Source organism: Melopsittacus undulatus, chromosome 1 (genome assembly GCF_012275295.1).
Source record: "Melopsittacus undulatus isolate bMelUnd1 chromosome 1, bMelUnd1.mat.Z, whole genome shotgun sequence".
NCBI classification, from domain to species: Eukaryota; Metazoa; Chordata; class Aves; order Psittaciformes; family Psittaculidae; genus Melopsittacus; species Melopsittacus undulatus.
In genome coordinates this window covers 47,892,914-47,909,837 of record NC_047527.1, presented here as the reverse complement: position 1 = coordinate 47,909,837, position 16,924 = coordinate 47,892,914, and the positions used below count along the sequence as shown (strand labels likewise).

At 39.4% G+C, this 16,924-nt stretch overlaps 1 protein-coding gene across 1 annotated transcript in view; it reads left to right on the top strand.

The window, feature by feature from the left end:
- The first annotated feature begins 1,896 nt into the window (after positions 1 to 1,896).
- Positions 1,897 to 16,924, top strand: part of TTC39C (tetratricopeptide repeat domain 39C) — a 35,548-nt gene continuing 20,520 nt past the window's right edge. The window contains exons 1-4 of the mRNA XM_005153522.3: positions 1,897 to 2,254; positions 12,912 to 12,960; positions 14,496 to 14,624; positions 15,581 to 15,695. Coding sequence (XP_005153579.2) covers positions 2,109 to 2,254; positions 12,912 to 12,960; positions 14,496 to 14,624; positions 15,581 to 15,695 — 439 coding nt within the window. The 5' untranslated portion in view covers positions 1,897 to 2,108. The remainder of the gene's footprint in view (positions 2,255 to 12,911; positions 12,961 to 14,495; positions 14,625 to 15,580; positions 15,696 to 16,924) is intronic.

The window sequence follows — 16,924 nt, the reverse complement described above, 5'->3', positions numbered from 1 at the left end:
GACAGATTTCAGAACCTTCCCAGCATTACACAGTCCTCACCTTTCAAAAAGCATCATCTCAAGAGGTTTTTGGTAGAGTATTTCCTGAGGCAGTGGTAGCAATTCCTGTAAGACATGCACAGAAATAATGCTACTTGATTTAGAGGAAGACAGATGTTTTTTTCTTCACAGGGAAGAGGGGTAGCTACTAAAAGTAGAGTGTGGTCCCATCCTTTCACATACTAAGAGAGGGGAAGTCTGATCCTTAAATTCTCACAAAAGCAGCTGTAGCACTGTCCTGACAGGAAGCAAGACCAGGTTGTAGGTAATAGCCTTTGTCTTCAATGAAATTTAAGCACAGCAAAGAAAGTCTCTTCCTGCAAAAGAGGGTGAAAACAATGTGGGTGTATTTTCGGTGTCCAGATACTTGGCCGTTTTGGGTTGGAATTAATACATTTATGCATGTGTACTTTCCTCACCCATCCTATGCTTACGAACACATATCACACTAACCTGTGTGCAATCCAAACTTAGGAAACCCCAATTTTTCCTGTCAGCGTCACAGGCAAGTTTACATTGCTACTAATAGAAATAGGTGTCGAGAACTAGGGAGTAAATTCCTACAAACTCCTGTTTCCCAGACCTGCATATAAGAAGTCACAAAGTCACTGGTGTACAAATAAGGAACTCCAGTCTCTGCTGGAAAGTCAGTTTCACTGACTGAAATCACTGTAACAAAAAAAAAAATGCCTTAGGAAAGGGAAAGTTGCCACTATTGGAGGAGGCCTTCATTGCTTCATAGAAAGATGAACGGTTTGGGTTTGAAGGGACCTTAAAGGTTATCCAGTTTCAACCCCTGGTCAAGGGCAGGGACACCTTCCACTAGACCAGGTTGCTCCAAGCCCTGTCCAACCTCCCCTTGAACACTGCCAGGGATGGGGCAGCCACAACTTCTCTGGACAACCTGTGCCAGTGCCTCATCACTTTCACAGGGAAGAACTTCCTAATATATAATCTAACCCTACTCTTTCAGTTTAAAGCCATTCCCCCTTGTCCTATCACTATATGCCCTTGTAAAAAGTTCTTCTGTTTCTTTTAGCCCCTTTAGGCACTGAAAGCTGCTCTAAGGTTTCCCCAGAGCCATCTCTTCTCTGAACACTACCAGCTCTCAGCCTGTCTTCACAGGAGAGGTGCTCCAGCTCCCTGATTGTCTTCATGGCCTCCTCTGGACTTACTCCAAACACATCCCCCTTGTGTTGGTGGCCTCAGAGCAGGATGCAGTACTGCAGGTGGGGTCTCACAAGAGCAGAGTAGAGGTGGAGAACCCCCTCATCACCACCCTCAACTTGTTGGCCAATGCTGCTTTTGACGCAGCCCAGCACACAGTTGGTTTCTGGGCTGCGAGCCCACACCACCGGCTCACGTGCAATTTCTCATCAACCAGCACCCCAAAGTCCTTTTCCTTAGCGCTGCTCTTCACCCATTCTCCGCCCATTCACACCCAAGGCCCTGCTGCAGCCCCAGCCCCCTCTTCCCACCCGTGAAAAACCCCAGCTGGTTTTGAAGAAGCCTCAGGGGAGTGGAGAGCCGGCAGCCACCCACCGCCCCCTCGTGCTGCGCCAGTGAGGAGAGGCGTGCGTATGGACGGGGAAACCCAAACGGGGGACGGACAAAACAAGACAGCTCCACACACAAACCCCCCCTAAGCCTCCCAACCAGCGCCCGGCTCGGGTCAGTGCCCCAGGGACGGAGCCCCCATGCAGCGGTCGACCAAGGGCAGCTGACAGCCCCGCTACGCTGCAAGCCACCAACACCGTCACCCCGCTGTCAGCGCGCCGCTCTCCCGCGCTTGCGCGGCTCCTTAGCGCCTGCGTGCTGGGGAGCGAGGCGGGCGCCGCTGCTTTTGGAGGGCTTGCGGGCGCGAGGCGGCGGGCGGGTGGCTGCGGCGTGCTTGGTGAGGGGAGTGTGGCCCCGCGGCGGGTGTTGGCTGCCCCCGGTTCCTCCCTTCAGGCACGGTGAGGCGGTACCGGGAAGGGGCAGGCGGACAGACAGGCAGATAGACAGTTAGATAGACAGATAGGTAGGTAGGTAGAAGAGAGCCGGCTGGGTTCCTCTGCCTCCTCATCGTTATGGCCGGCTCGGAGCAGCCGCCGCCGCGGCGGGAGGATAGCGAAGCGCCGCTGCCCATCGAGGACGCGGAGCTGGCGCTGGCCGGCATCAACATGCTCCTGAACAACGGCTTCCGCGAGTCCGACCAGCTCTTCAAGAAATACAGGTAGTCCTGACCGCCCCTCCACCGACCCATCGCTCCCTTCCTCTCTTCCCCGGGCGCAGTCCTCCAGCGCGGCCTCGGGCGCCCCCGCCGCCGCAGGTGGCCCGGCCTCGGCGCACCTGTCCCCTCCACCCACCTGCGCGACCGCGCCGCTCCGTTCTCTATCCTCAGACTGCCTCCGCTCCTCGGCGGGGCCATGAGGTGCGCAGGCACCCCCTCGTCCTCACCTCCCCTCCCCCGTTCCTTTACCCTGGGCAGGGGTTTTGGCGTGGGCAGCCTTGGCCCTTGCGTGGCTACTCGGAGCGGGGAGGGTTGTTGTACACGGTCGCCGCCTCAGCCGGCGCTCTCTGTGGGGAAGGGGCACGCGTGATTCGCCGTCGTGGCGGTGGGTGAGAGGCTGCAGCTCCACGCTGAGGGGTCTGCGGTGTCGCCCTGTGGAAGGGCGGGGGCAGAAAGGGCCGGGCAGGGGTCGGTCGACGGGTCCCTCAGTGACAGCGCCCGCGTTTCGCTAGCGACCGTGAGTAAACACACACGTGTGCCTGGAGACGGCTCGGGGGGAGGAAGGGGAGTTTCGCTCCGGTGCTCATGTGTGATCTGATCCGTAAAAGCTACTGTGATTCTGTTCAGGCTGTAAGATTATGTTTATGATCCCTACGTGCGTCGTGTCAAGGTTTGTGCGTTAAGGAGTTATCCTGTAGGAATGTCGTTAACGCAACTGTGTTCAGTCTGTTTGAAAGAAGAGATTGCCCATACCTGCCCTTGCGTTTTGTCTGAGGACTAACGTGTTCCACCCAAGCTTGAGCTGCTGTAATTGCGCATACGTTTTGAATAATTAATATGCACTATGCTGTTGTTGTCTGTGTGATTAAAAAAGACTTGGACTTAAAATAGCACATCATAGCGATGGTGTACTTGTGTACTTAAATCTTACTTACAAAAAGGATATCTGGACATAGAGTGGGGGCAGTGAGGCAAATTAACAAAGCCCCTCTTAAAGATAATAGACTGTGGCAGGTACACAGTGAAGTTATGATTCTAATATTAAGCGTGCCATTCTGGTTTTAGTATATGCTACTGCATTACATAAGCAATATAGTTGTGTGGAACTAACTGCAACATTGCAGGTGACAGGTTGGGTCCCTATTCTCCATTCCTCACATGCATAACATGCAGCTCACGTTCATATGGAGTTGCACCCTTACAAATTTCTTGAGTCTGTTAGGGCCCTCAGTTGTTTTAGGTATCTAAGGAGCCTGTTGGTTTTGGTTGTTTGCTTTTGTGTATTTTTTAAGGTGCTAGTTAAGGAGCACTTGATGAGGTTTACTCTTCTCCAGTTTCTGGTTGTGTTGTGCCATTGCTTTCTCTCAGTAGTGGGAATATGGAAATTCTAAATACATGATGCTTCTTACATTGTATAATAGTGCTAGGGAGTAAAGTTATTAAGATTCCTATTTTCAAAATGCAGTCTTCCCTTGAAAGGGTGAATAATGATCTTTTCTGCAAGATCTTGGCTATCTAGAAGATTTATTACTGATGATTTTATAAATGCAGACAGTTATCTTTTTTCATTTTTTTTTTTTTTTCAGGAGTGGGCTTTTGTTTGTTCAGTTTTTACCAAGAAATGCCTTTGAGTTCAGTTTGGTCTTGATACTACCTACCAGAAGTAAATAAGAGTTCCTTCATTAGATTAAGTAGTTTTTATGATTCAGAAATTGATAATTGCTGTCTTAGTTTTTTGAACGACTGTGAAAATCTCTGGCCCCATCTACCTCATCCCAGAATTCACAGCAGGGTTGTTCTTTCTGTGAACTAATAGACTTTAATTGAATGGCAGATGGCAGATTAGCTGTATGTTGAAACTCTGCTTTAGACGTGGTTTTGGAGATGTGCAGTGATGTCAACTTCTTTTTCCTAATGGTTTTTGGTTCCATGTTTCTATGTCCTTGGATATGTTCTTTCTTCAAGGACTTGAATAAAGTTGTTAATGTTTATTTGCATACAATCTTAATTTAGTATACTTTTGTTGGTACATGCTTGATAATACGGAATAGAACCCATCCTAAGTGGGGCTGGTAAGCTGAATGAGCAGCTTTTGGGAGCTCTCCGTAGTTCAATGTGGATGTTAGTAATTTGCAGCACTAGAGCTCAGAGGTGTCTGATGAAATACAGCTTTTTGAACTCTATGTGAATGAGTGCTGTATTTTGAATGACCTTTCTTACAGAAAGTGTAAATTTTAGACTTCTGCCTAAGCAGGTAGTTTAGCTCTGTTTCAGAATCTGAACAGCTGTCAGATGAATCTTAGCAGGGGAGGGAGGAATAGTATTTATTTTTTCTTATGGGAACTGTTCAAGAACCTACATGTCTCTGGAAACTCAAGTATTCATCAGAACTTCAGTTTTGTTACCCACATTATTTAAACTAGTTAAAACTGTTCCTTAGAAACTACCTGTTTTGCTTCTGCTTTTTATTTGATTTTTTCTCTCCATATGCCACCTGAAGGATTTTTGTGAAAAATTAATTCATATCAGTGCTGCTATGTCTGTGGGCCAGTAGAGAGCCTTGATGAGATGAAGGACAGCTGCCATTCCAAAGAAGGAATGCTTGCTTTCTTACTCTGCATTTTTGCTTCTTCTAGAAGGCTGGCTGATGAGCCCCAAATCAGTTATATTTGAAAGCTGGTAATAATGCAGCCCTTGAGAAAAACAGAGTAGAAATTGCAGATATGTTTCATGTGTATGACCACACCAGTAAGTGTTGCCTATGAAGAGTTGTGGTGCTTTGAAGAATGGTGGTACTTTGAAGTTACTGGCTAAAGAACCATTGTTTCTGTGTTTGTCATGGGTAAATAGCATTTTGTCTTTTGGTATTTAGAGCTCATGTATATTTATTTAGAATCTGAAGAAGTCAGATGAATGTGTCTGTTATATGTCAAATACTCTGTGCAGTTCCAATGACATGTTGTACCTCTATCAAGCAGTTAATGATTTGTCAGGTGTAGTTTGTGACTTGTTTTAGATTATACTATGAGGGAAGATTTGCCATCATGGGTTTGAAAAATCATCCACAAGCAGCATCAACATGCTTTTCTTTAGGTGTATTTTTTAAGAAGTCCGGATCCTTCACCTTCTGGTGGTGACAATATTCTGAATTTGAACCGAATACCAGTGAGTGTAATGTTTTCATGAATCAGTGAGGGCACCACTCTCTTTAATGCTTGAACCTGTCTTGGGTCACTACACTGCTAACTCATATCTAGAACTGTCGAGTATTGATCTTTTTATTCAGCTTGAGCAATGCTGACACCATTCCAGTTCTCATCAGTTTAAACTTTGAGTACCTGCGAAAGCTGTAAGAGATGTGAAGGTTAACTAAGGATACCGCCACTAGAGATGAAGCCCACTGTCAGCCTATGGGATGGTGTAATTTTGGTGAGCAACCCTGGCACTAGCAAGAAAGCTGGAATTGGAGTGTTGTTTTTCCCCTTCTAGCTTTGTGGATTCCTAAACACTTAAGGAAGGAAGAAACTGTCAAAAGAATGTATTTTTAAGAGCATTTGCAATTCAGAAATGATTTTAAAACTTCCTCCAGCTAAGAGGAGGGAAAACTGTGTCAAATAGAACAGGAGCTTTGTAGCTGAATGTTGACTCACAACATAAAGCATAAGATCAGGGATATCATCTTACAAGAAATCCAACAATCTTCTGTCTCTTACCAGGGAAACATTTGAGTCTTTGCATGAATGACTAACTTCTGAGAAGGCTTGATAAAGTCTTCAGCTTGAATTTGAATGAAAAGAGGAATGGTACAAGATGGAGAAGTATAATGTACATAATAAGGTCATCTTCAAAGAAGAAAATAGGGATGATGTAGAGGAGATATGACTTTAAGACAAAATGTGTAAAGATTTGAAGAATGGAGTCGGTGTAGGAAAACACTGTACAACCTGCTAGGGTAAAGCAGGATGTCATAGAGAAGAATGGAAAGTTGGAGGAAATGGGAAAGGAATGTAAAAAAGCTTAGTATGGTTACTTCAGAAACCTGACATTTTTAAAGTTATGACAGAGGAGTTGGAACTAGGTGCTATTAAGGTCCTTTCCAACCCTAACTATTCTATGATTTTTCTGTTACAGTGTACATATTAGCAGACATACAAACATTAGAAATTCCATTGGGGGTGATTGAACCTAATACTAGCAATTTAAAATTATGTCTGTGGCCAAAATACTTCTGGCCCAAATACAAGTTGAGACAAGGTGACATTAGGCCAGCATTGATAAGGAGGTAGATTATGGCCAGTGTGCGGGCAGTCTAACTGCTGTTGAAATTCTTATTTATGTAGTTTAGCAAAGGAACCATAAGAACAAAATGTAGTTTAGTAGATGTTTTGGTAGCTTCTGAAAAGATAAGGACTGCAGGGTGGGAACTGACGTAAGTCAGTTGGGAGAAGGATGATGGCATCTTGATCAGCAGTGTGAGAATTGAGTCATGTGTGCCCTTGTAGCATCCCTGTGTGCTGCTTTTTTATTGCAGTGATAGGCAGATGAGCAGTTGCTAGACGGATGTATAGAGAGTTATATATGAGGGTAGTGATTTTTAGCAGCAATATTCTTAATGTGTAATAAATAGATATCTTAAGTGGGGTAAGATTTCATTGCTCAAGGCTATGCAGAGCCCATTATAGTAATAGTGAGACACGTAAAACCAGTGCCAATTTTCCAGTTATGTGGATAAATTAGAAAAATTTTAAGTGTTCTGCAGTTTAAATCTTGCAGACATAGGGTACATAGAGATGATTGCAGTGAATGTGAAGATTAGTTTTGTGGCTCTAATGGCAGACATGGGTGTTGTTGCCAAAAGAAGTGATACAAAGAGTAAAGGGAGATCGAGAGATCCATTTGGATCCCCATTCAAAGCAAAATCTGGTGGCTAGATGTCCAAGGGAAGATGACTGAAAGCTAACCCAAAATCTGAGTTTGTAACTGGGAAGTTAGAAGTCAGATTTGGTGGAGATGGTAGAAGAGGTGTGATATCAAGCAGATCTTATTTTAACTCTGAATGATACAGATATGGTAAAGACTCTTCACGCTTCCTAGTCACCCATTCTTTGATCTCGTAGTAAATTATTTCAGGTTACAGTGATGGGATGTGTATATTTTTGTTCTAATACACTTCAGGAGCTCGAAGATGTTAAGAAGTTACATGACGTCAGTTAAGTTACTATAGTTTGTCCGGGAAAGTAATTTCAGTCAGGTTAATTGAACCTACAATGGAAAAATAGTTTGGAAAAGTCCATAATTCTTATGGATTAAAGAGTGTGTAATTGAATAATTAGTACAAGTCTGTCAATATGACTAGATTGTGTGTCAGCTTTGTAACTACTTTTCAAAGTAAAGGTCCAATTTAAAATCCTTTTCATAATTCCCAGTGTTTTGATACTCCTGTGCATATAATTAAAAGTCTGAAGTTAAAGCAAAGTAATTCCTTGTTAATATACAGAAAGAGAAGACAAATCCTGTAAGAACTGGATGGGACAGGGCCACAGAGTTCTTCTCTTTATATTACTGAATTTCTCTTTTGATTATGTGTTTCTAGTGAAAATAGAAGTGTATGGTAAGGGCTCATCTAACAGTTAAAACTAATTTGGTCTGATTATGAAATAGAAACTAACCCTCGATCTGACATTTGCAGTTCTCGATGTATCTTACTTAATACTGTAATGCTTTCAGGATATATATATTGCCTTATTAATTTCATATATCAGTATTGTTTGTGCACTTGTGTAAACAGCTGTCTTATGTTTGTAGTCTTACAAATATTTTTTAGACTATATTCTAGAATAATCTGTGATGGAATAAAGACCAAAGGATTTGTATGTTGTTGCAGTATATTCCTTAACCTTGATATATAGGTTATATGTATTTCTGCTTGTTCTAAAATATTCAGTAGCTGCTTCTATATTTATCTGTGAACTTGCATGAATTCTTCTTTTTTAGTTATGCTTTACTGTCATGCTTTGGAGGAAAATAACTTGTTTTGTTTCAAATTTAGCATCACTGTGAGTATGATGATTGGAATTCGTAGTGGACTGTGTTTAATATAGCAGTGCCTAGAAGAGCAAGGAGGAAATGTTAGCAGGTTAATTACATAACATAAATTTAAACCTGAGCTAGGCTGTAGTAGCTTTAGAAGTGGTGTATTTGTAAGTGGAATACTATAATGGAAATGGCTGTAGAAAAAAGAAAATACTGAGGAGTAGCTGTTTTTTTTTCTTTTGATGTGCTTCAGTTCTGATTTTTTTTTATGGTAAAATTGGGCTGTATGATCTCAGCCTTATACCAGGGCTTAAAACTTCTGAATGTTACCACTGTGGTCTTTTCCAGCCTAGTTGATTCTATGATACTGTGAGTATGAAAATGGGGCACAGCAAAAACCTTTCTTCTGACAGTGAATTACTGTCTTGGAGATATGCCATGAAATGAGGTGAATTAGTCAAGGTTTATTGGGAAGAGCAACATAACACCAGTTCATATACCTGAGAGAAAGATCTGCTTCAGTGCTCTTAAGCTTTTGACTTCTGACTTAAGCATAGTTGTACATGCCAAATTTATTGATGCATACAACCTTTTACTTTGGTATCTTGTGGAAATGGTGTTAATAGCACATTTTCTTATAATAAAGATATCTTCTGAGTCCTTGTTTCATAGATGAGGTGCAAACAATATTTTACAAATATGTCTGGAGACAATTTTTCTTCATCTTTGAGCTAATTAAAAGCCTTGAGATTTTTCTTAATGGACGTTACTGCTTCAAAGTAGTGTGGACAACCTGGGTAGTGCAGTGCCCCAATGTTCATTTGTATTCAGTTCCGTAATTCCTGTCAACATCAATATGGCCTTTGGGTTGCTGTTGGTATTTTCTCAAGTGCGGTCTCATTTTTTTTGTATCTTTTTGGAATCTGTCAAAACATGTAAAATCATGTCTGATGCTGAAGGTCACTTAGAAGGAGTTTGAGCTGAGAGTTGTTTTCATGGAATTGTGCTTTTCTCAGAAGCTTACTGTCATCATTAGTCATGCCTTAGTGTTTACTGGGACAGTTCTTTGCTATTGCAAAGTGTTTTTTTTCCTAGCTCTTGAGGAAAAGATAACCCTAAACTGTTGAAGAATTTGTCAGCCAACAGAATATTGGCAACGATTGAACACTAAACCCAGTAGTTGTTTGAAACAGATTTTAAATGCTGAACTTCCCTTAAAAAATGAACTTCCATAAAGCAGCAGCTATAGTCTCTACCCAGTGACTATGCAGGAATCTGGTGGAAGTGTCTCATTTTCTTTAGTGATGGCACAAAAACTTTCTGAAGATCTCCTGTGGTAAAGTTCTTATGTTTTGTTTGCCAAACTCCATGGTCTCAGCAAAAGCATCTCTCAGGCACGGTATAATGTTATGCATCATGTTTTCTTGCTTCAGGGTCCTTATGCGCTACAACCCATATGTGCTGTAATGACAATGCTTTTTATAGACGGAGTGACTGAAAATTAAAAAGAAGTAATGTGCAATGTTTTACCTCATGTATTGCACTGGTGTTAACATCAGAATCATGTAGCTCCCCAGTTTTTTGTCATCTTTGATTGTATGGGATGAGCTGTTAGCAAAGTGAGCTACCAGTGTCAGAATGCAAGCAAGTGAAGCACTTTTGAAAGATCAGTTGAAAAGATAAGTATTTGGTGAAGAAACTTTGTTTCACTTGGACAAATTTTCATTGCTTGCAGTAGGTACTTCAGTATCTTTTGTAAGTTTGGAAGAGCAGTTGGCTCTCAACTGTAACTAGCTGCCTGTCTTAACATATTATTAAAATTTACCAAAAAGAAATATAAATTCTTTCAAAACGCTTATTTAAATGCTAATACCTTCACACACATAGAATTATAGAGTTGTTAGGGTTGGAAAGGATCTTAAGATCATATATAATTTCAACCCCCCTGCCATGGGCCAGGGATGCTTTGCACTAGATCACGTCACTCAAGGCTCTGTCCAGCCTGGCCTTGAACACTGCCAGGGATGGCGCATTTACCAGTTCTTTGGGCACACTCAGAAATGGGCTCTTGCAGTCCTAAAAAGAAAATCTACTTTTTAAAAATGTCTGAATAGTATGCTTGAATTAGCATGTATATTGAGCTGTTGAAACAGCAGTATATGTATGCTCTTTGATTTTTCAACTGTATCCCCGTTTATTCCATTTTAGTAGTTTCACTCTCAAACATTGCCATTATTCAGGTTGCCCAATATGAAAATATTGTTTCCATAAACAGCTAATTAGTTTGCCTCTAAAGCAGATTATTTTTTTATTATTTTTTAAGCTTCAGTAATTATTTCAACGACAGGAGGATCTTTGTCTAGAAATTAATAGAAAATGGAAAGTGGTCTGGAACTTAAGATGTTTTCATATGCAGCACTTTTACTATTCATTCTGTAACTCCACAATATTTATAGTTGGTTAATAAAACTTGCATCTTTCTTGCCAAGTTCTAAGGGATGCCTGGATGCTACTTCTGAGAGCCAAATGCATGTTACTAAGCTTGTTTGATTTGCTTATGCACGTTTCAGAGAGGGGGAGAAAAGTATGTCGAAATCTTGGTACTGTTGTGCAAAGTCTTAACTAAAGTGTAACACAAAATTTACAAGTAATTTTTTCTGTAGGTGTTCAGATGCTGAAAGTTCAGTTACTTCATTAATTTAGTTTCTTTGGATCCATGCATGGTAGTGAAGTAACATCGTCAGTGTGGATGCACGCTTAATATTCAAGATGTGTGTTTTAAGGATCTTACTGGGAAGAGCAAACCTAATTAACTATTTCTTAAGTCGTATCTCGAGATGCCTACTGAAACATTTAATAATGAAATATTTGGTTTAATTTTGAGCTTCCTTAAAAGTATGATATAAGTGCAGGTTTTTACATCAGGGCATAAAATTGCTTGTACTGATCTGTTCTGCAGTTTTAGATTCATTGGTGTTGATAGTGCAGTAGGTATGACCTTGTAGGTATTGTTATGTGCTGTGGAGTTTGGTGGTAAGACTTGCTGTTGAACAGGTCCCATATGCCTCATGAATTGAAAACTATGAAAAGAGAGCCATGTACCTTCTGCAGCAAGAGTTCATGGTCAAAATGCCAGTTGCAGAAGTCTAACTTGAGTAGCTGATTACTCCTGCTCTGTGTAACACAGGTGTTGGTAGAGAATAGACCAGGTACTGAATAGCTGAAGCATTTGGTGGCAGTTGTTCTTTGATAGCCTGCCAACACAGGGGAAAATACTGAACCTGCTTTTCTTTTGAAAAAATCATGGAAAAATGTGGCAAGTTATGTTGATCTTATATCTATACACATTGCTCAATTCTGGATGTACATATGGAAAAGGAAAGGTTTTCTGTTCTGACTTGCATTGCTTGCATTCATTGTTTATCTTTCTTTTTCTTTTGTTCATCTACTTGCTTTTAGGTATTTATGCTACATCAAAAAGTGAGAAAAGGTGGGGGGTGAATTATTGGCTTTATTGTTGACTTATAATAATTGTAATTACTTTGGTTGTAGGGTTTGGTTTTTTTTTTCTTTTTCTAACAAACTCTTGTTTTATAATATGGGTTTATTACTGTAAATCCGTGTTGTACTAAGCTATATGCAACTTTCTCCGTGTTTTTCAAGTGCCTGTCCTATTTTCAAAGGCTATTTTAATCTGAATCTTGCAGAGTTAAGTTGGAAGCAGTGTTAAAATCCTGTACTATAGCAATATATGTACCTGTAGCATAAATGTTACCTGTTCTTAAATCTTGGGAGTCAGTGTTTTGTATAACCTGGCAGCCCACTGCTGAACAATGTGGGTAAATAGTACTGCTGAGATCCTGAAATTACTGTTTCAAGTGCCTTCTGTGTGACATTACTGGAGCCTTGTGGTCTATGTAACTGCGGTAGTCCTGCAGCTTGCAACCTGTCCCATATATTACCAAGATTTTGCTTGCCTGAGTTTTTTGGTCTAGCAGTTGATTTTACCCTTTTGAAATACTCCCACAGACAGAATAGGTGAAGCATCTTGAAAACTATTCCACTTAGTTTTTGTGGACATGTAAGATACATATTCTGGACTTGAAGCAGTACAGCTATAAACTCATAAGCCTTGTGAGAACTTTGCATTTCCAACATCTTTATGTTAGGTGGCATATGCTTATTTTTTTTATTCTGGGTAGATTAACTTAAATTCTTTGGAAGAGGGAGAAGTGGGAATCACTTCATGGAATCAGGTAATGTATTTCTGCTAGGTCAAAATTGTAGTGATGGGTTACAAAAGGAGAGTAGAATTTGCAGATTTTAGATTTTCTACAGCTCCTTTTTTACCTGCACTGAATGCATTTTGGTGGTGGTGGTTTCTCTTAACAACCACATCTTAATGCTTAATTTTTGTTTTTTTTTAAGTCAAATTCAGTTTAATAAAATGATGATGTTTTTGCCTTTCCATTTCAATCATATCTTGCAGGATATATTTGTTTGTAACTTGATACAGACCCCCAAGATTTATTTACAGATCTATAAGTTAAAATCAAGAAATGCAATATCTATCTTTATGATAGGATATATATGCAAATATAGTAACTACATTTTGTTTTCTTTACAGAAACCATAGTCCATTAATGAGTTTTGGAGCCAGTTTTGTCAGTTTTTTGGTGAGTAGCTGAGAGCAGACAGTATAAACCTCTTCTTTTTTTGTTAATGTTTATGTGTATGCATGTGTTCATAATGGTTGATACTTTGTTCATTTTTATGAGGCTGTTTTCAAATGTTTAGATTAAATGTAGCTACAAAACAAATCATTATTATAAAACTTGTTTATTCATCTGTTTTAAATATAAAGGTTCTGTGATTTAGCTTGTCAAATATGAAATATTTGTGTTCCATTAAATAATAATGGAACCATAATAAAGGCCTCTCTTAAGTGAGCACTAGAGGTTTTATTAAAACAATACTCATAACTACTATTTTGTTCATAGCTTTTGCTATTGAAAATTTCTCCATCCATATTGCCTAGTGAAAGTTGTTAGTTCAGTCCATTCACATTGCTTCACAGAACAGAGTAGAACTGACAATATTGACTAAAGAGTCATAATGGGCCTGTTAATGCTTTTGTGATCTGCAGACTTGGTGTCTTCCAAGCCATGAAGAAGGACTCATAATGAGTGTGTTAAATGCTTTTCTTTTTTAATGTATTAAAAATGATAATATCTTGTATAAAAAATGAGCAGGTGTATTAGAAAATGTTTAGATCTTGGTTTTTAGACTGTCCTTACTCTGACTTTGGTGCTTAATTTTAGATAACACCAGAAATCATCTATGGTAATATTACCTTTTTTTAAGGGCAGAATTTATTATAATATGCCACATATAGGTAAGTTGTAAATGAAATTAATTAGAATTTTCTCTAATGTTTGTAGACTGTGCAATATGGGAAAAATTTACTGGTTAGGAAACCTGGGGCATAAGCATATGCTTCTAAGACCATAGAGAGAGAAAGGAAAGAAGGCGAATCTCAGGCTTGCTTATCTGAATTGATGTGCTGAACCAGTGTAACATCACAATGCAGCATCAGTGGATCTTGGAAATATCTTGCTTAGCTACTGTTCTAAATATAGCATCAATGCTTTCTATGTTGCTTTCATTCAGAGCTTTCGTTTAATAAAGCATCAGGAAAAGAAGTTAGTTGTCCTGGAATTCTTTTGAAATTGATTCAGCAGTAGCTGGAGTAGGATGTGGGTTTTTCCTTCATACATGTGTAGGAACCATGGTTGTTATTTTGAAATAGCTGTTACTTGTTACTGGCTTTGGAGGCCTGTTACATGGATGAATTGTATAAAAGCAGTATCTGCACAGATGCAAATCATGCCTTAGAATAATAAAAAAATAATTTATTTGAATTTTTCTTCTGATTAATGTGACAGCACATTCAGTTTGACTGCATGTGAAGCTTTAAGACAAGGGGTTAGGACTTAATATGTTCTGATTTGTCTTGAAATTTTGGTGAAGTACTCTCAAATACGTAGTTCGTTTTTTCTGTGTAAAAGTATGTGTACTGATCTGTGTGTATTAATATTCTTGACATTAAGTTTTAATGTCAGGTTTTCATAGGAACTTTTACTATCCTATAGCTTTTATAGAAATGAAAATATTTGACTTTTATCATTCAAAGGTGTTTGTGTTTTGGTAGAATGCCATGATGACGTTTGAAGAAGAAAAAATGCAGCTAGCCTGTGATGACTTAAAGGCGACAGAGAAGCTTTGTGAAAGTGAAGAAGCTGGAGTTATAGAAACAATCAAGAATAAAATTAAAAAAAATGTAAGAATATTATTTGTAAGACATGGAACTATGTATTGATAAACATTTCTAGGATCTCCTTTCTGGTTTTGTATTTTGAATTGGTGATTTTTGATATGTGAAAAGCAGTTCAGATCAATTTAAATTTAGAAATTAAGTAAAATATTCTGTTTGGATTTCCTAATTATCATAAAATATTTAGAGTCAGTAATCTGTCTTCTAAAGCAGCAGGTTGTGTTGATGTTAGTAATTTTTTTAACACATCAAATTAGTGTCCTGCTGGAAGTATTTCAGGAAGCTTGTAGCCCATCTAATTGAGGCTAACTTTAATTCATACATGCTCTAGTAACAGTTTAAAGTTGTGATGTTGAGGCTGCATAGTGCTGTGTGCCAGGGAATTTTCTTTCCTTTTTTTAGACTTTTTATTCTAAGTAAGAATAAAGCATGCAGATTGAGAACTAGTTGAAGCAGTCGTACAGAAACATCCAGTGAGTGGCCTGCCTATTGTGACATAGCAGATCTACAGCAGAAGCAGCAGCCATTTCTCTTCAGTATTTAGTTTACTTAGTAAAAAGTACTGAATGCGACATATTTAATTCTCTGCTCTTTAGAGGCTCTGCATTTTCTCTGTCACTTATCATATACTCCTTTCTGTGCTCTTGCTATCTGACATCTTTTAGTTGCATGTCTGATGTCGTTAATAATAATGAAATGAAATTGAAATCTGTTCTGAGTATTTGTAGAATCTTAAGGAAAATATTTGGTAGTATATATGTAAGATTTCCTCGTTTGTTAAGTAGGATCTTGCTTGATGACCTGTCAAAGAAACTTTTGCACTTGAAAATGCTGAGTTAAATTAGTAGCAGTAGTACCACTTCAAGTTAGTTTTGGATTTTGTTAATTTTTTAGATTGATTAGTATTCTGTGTTATCTTTGTTAACATTTTTCTGTGCTCTGTGTTTGTATATTCCAAACAGGTTGATGGACGAAAATCCACTCTATCCATGATAGATCGTCTACAAAGACAAATAATTGTAGCAGACTGTCAAGTCTACTTGGCTGTGCTCTCATTTGTAAAACAAGAGTTATCAGGTGTGCTGGGGCTTTAAGGCTTAGATACTTATTTTTGTATGATATCTTTTTAATAAAGTTTGATCATAAAGTGTCAATATGACTGTTAGTAAAGATGATTTTTTTTTGTAAGAAAGAGCATAATTCCATTTGAAACATTCCAAGACTGGTACACTTGCAGATGTACTGCCTACCTATGTGTAAGAAGTAGTATGATAAAATGAATTGTATTACAGATTACAGATTTATGCTTTTTTTTCACACCAGTAATTATATACAACCTATTCTCCTTAGACTGGAATTCCTTGCATGTTCCCGTAGAAGCATTTGAGGAGTTGGTACAAAGATGGTAGCATCTGCATGCTTCATGTGGTCTATAAGATAAAAGAGGTCGTAAGTCCAGGCCACTGGGAAAATCCTAATGTTCCATATGCATTCTGTTTGTGGCAACTCAGGGAGGTGACAAACTGCCAGTGAAAGTAATCTTAAATGGATTGTGGTGAAGATGGAACTGCTGAATTGGTTGTTATTCTCTGGTCACCAAAGTGTGTCCTTGCGTGCCCAAGAGGTTAATCCTGTCATGTTGAATTCAAACCTCCTTCACTCTGCTGCAAATCTGTTTCTAATGTTCTCTTGCATTCCTGGTTTTCTTGAACAATCCTAAAACATGCCTTCATTCATTAGTTTATAGAAAATGAGGTCAGGATCATATACAAAGTGAGCACATTCCCAGATTCTTAACAAATAAATTATATCAGACCAAATTGACAGCAAAAACCCTGCTGAAAGGAATTGGGGAAATAACATTCAGATTATTTAAAATAACATTAAGATCTTCAGTTAAGGGCATAATTTCTGTGATGTGCAGACTTGGTTTCTTCCAAGCCATCAAGAAAGTGGTTGTTCTAGCCAGCAGATATTCAGTGGATTTATCCATCTGCTTCATGTGTAGTGCTGCAGGAAGGTTTTCTTACTGTTCTGGTGCGATTCTGGGTTTTCATTTGTGTTTGGGTTTTGGTTTGGTTTTGGGTTTTTTACTGTTGGTGGTTTGTTCAGTTTCGTTTTTTTGGGGGGGCGGGGGAGGGCTCTCCCTTGAAGTTGTTTTCTTATTTCAGTATGTATTCTGCAGCTGCATAACTGGGTTGGATACTGTAGCTGAGAGTGGTGTCTGTTCCCTTTCTCCTGTGCTGCTCAGAGAACTGAAATAGAAACTGAAACAGAGTACTGCAGGATATGTGATATATTTGGGT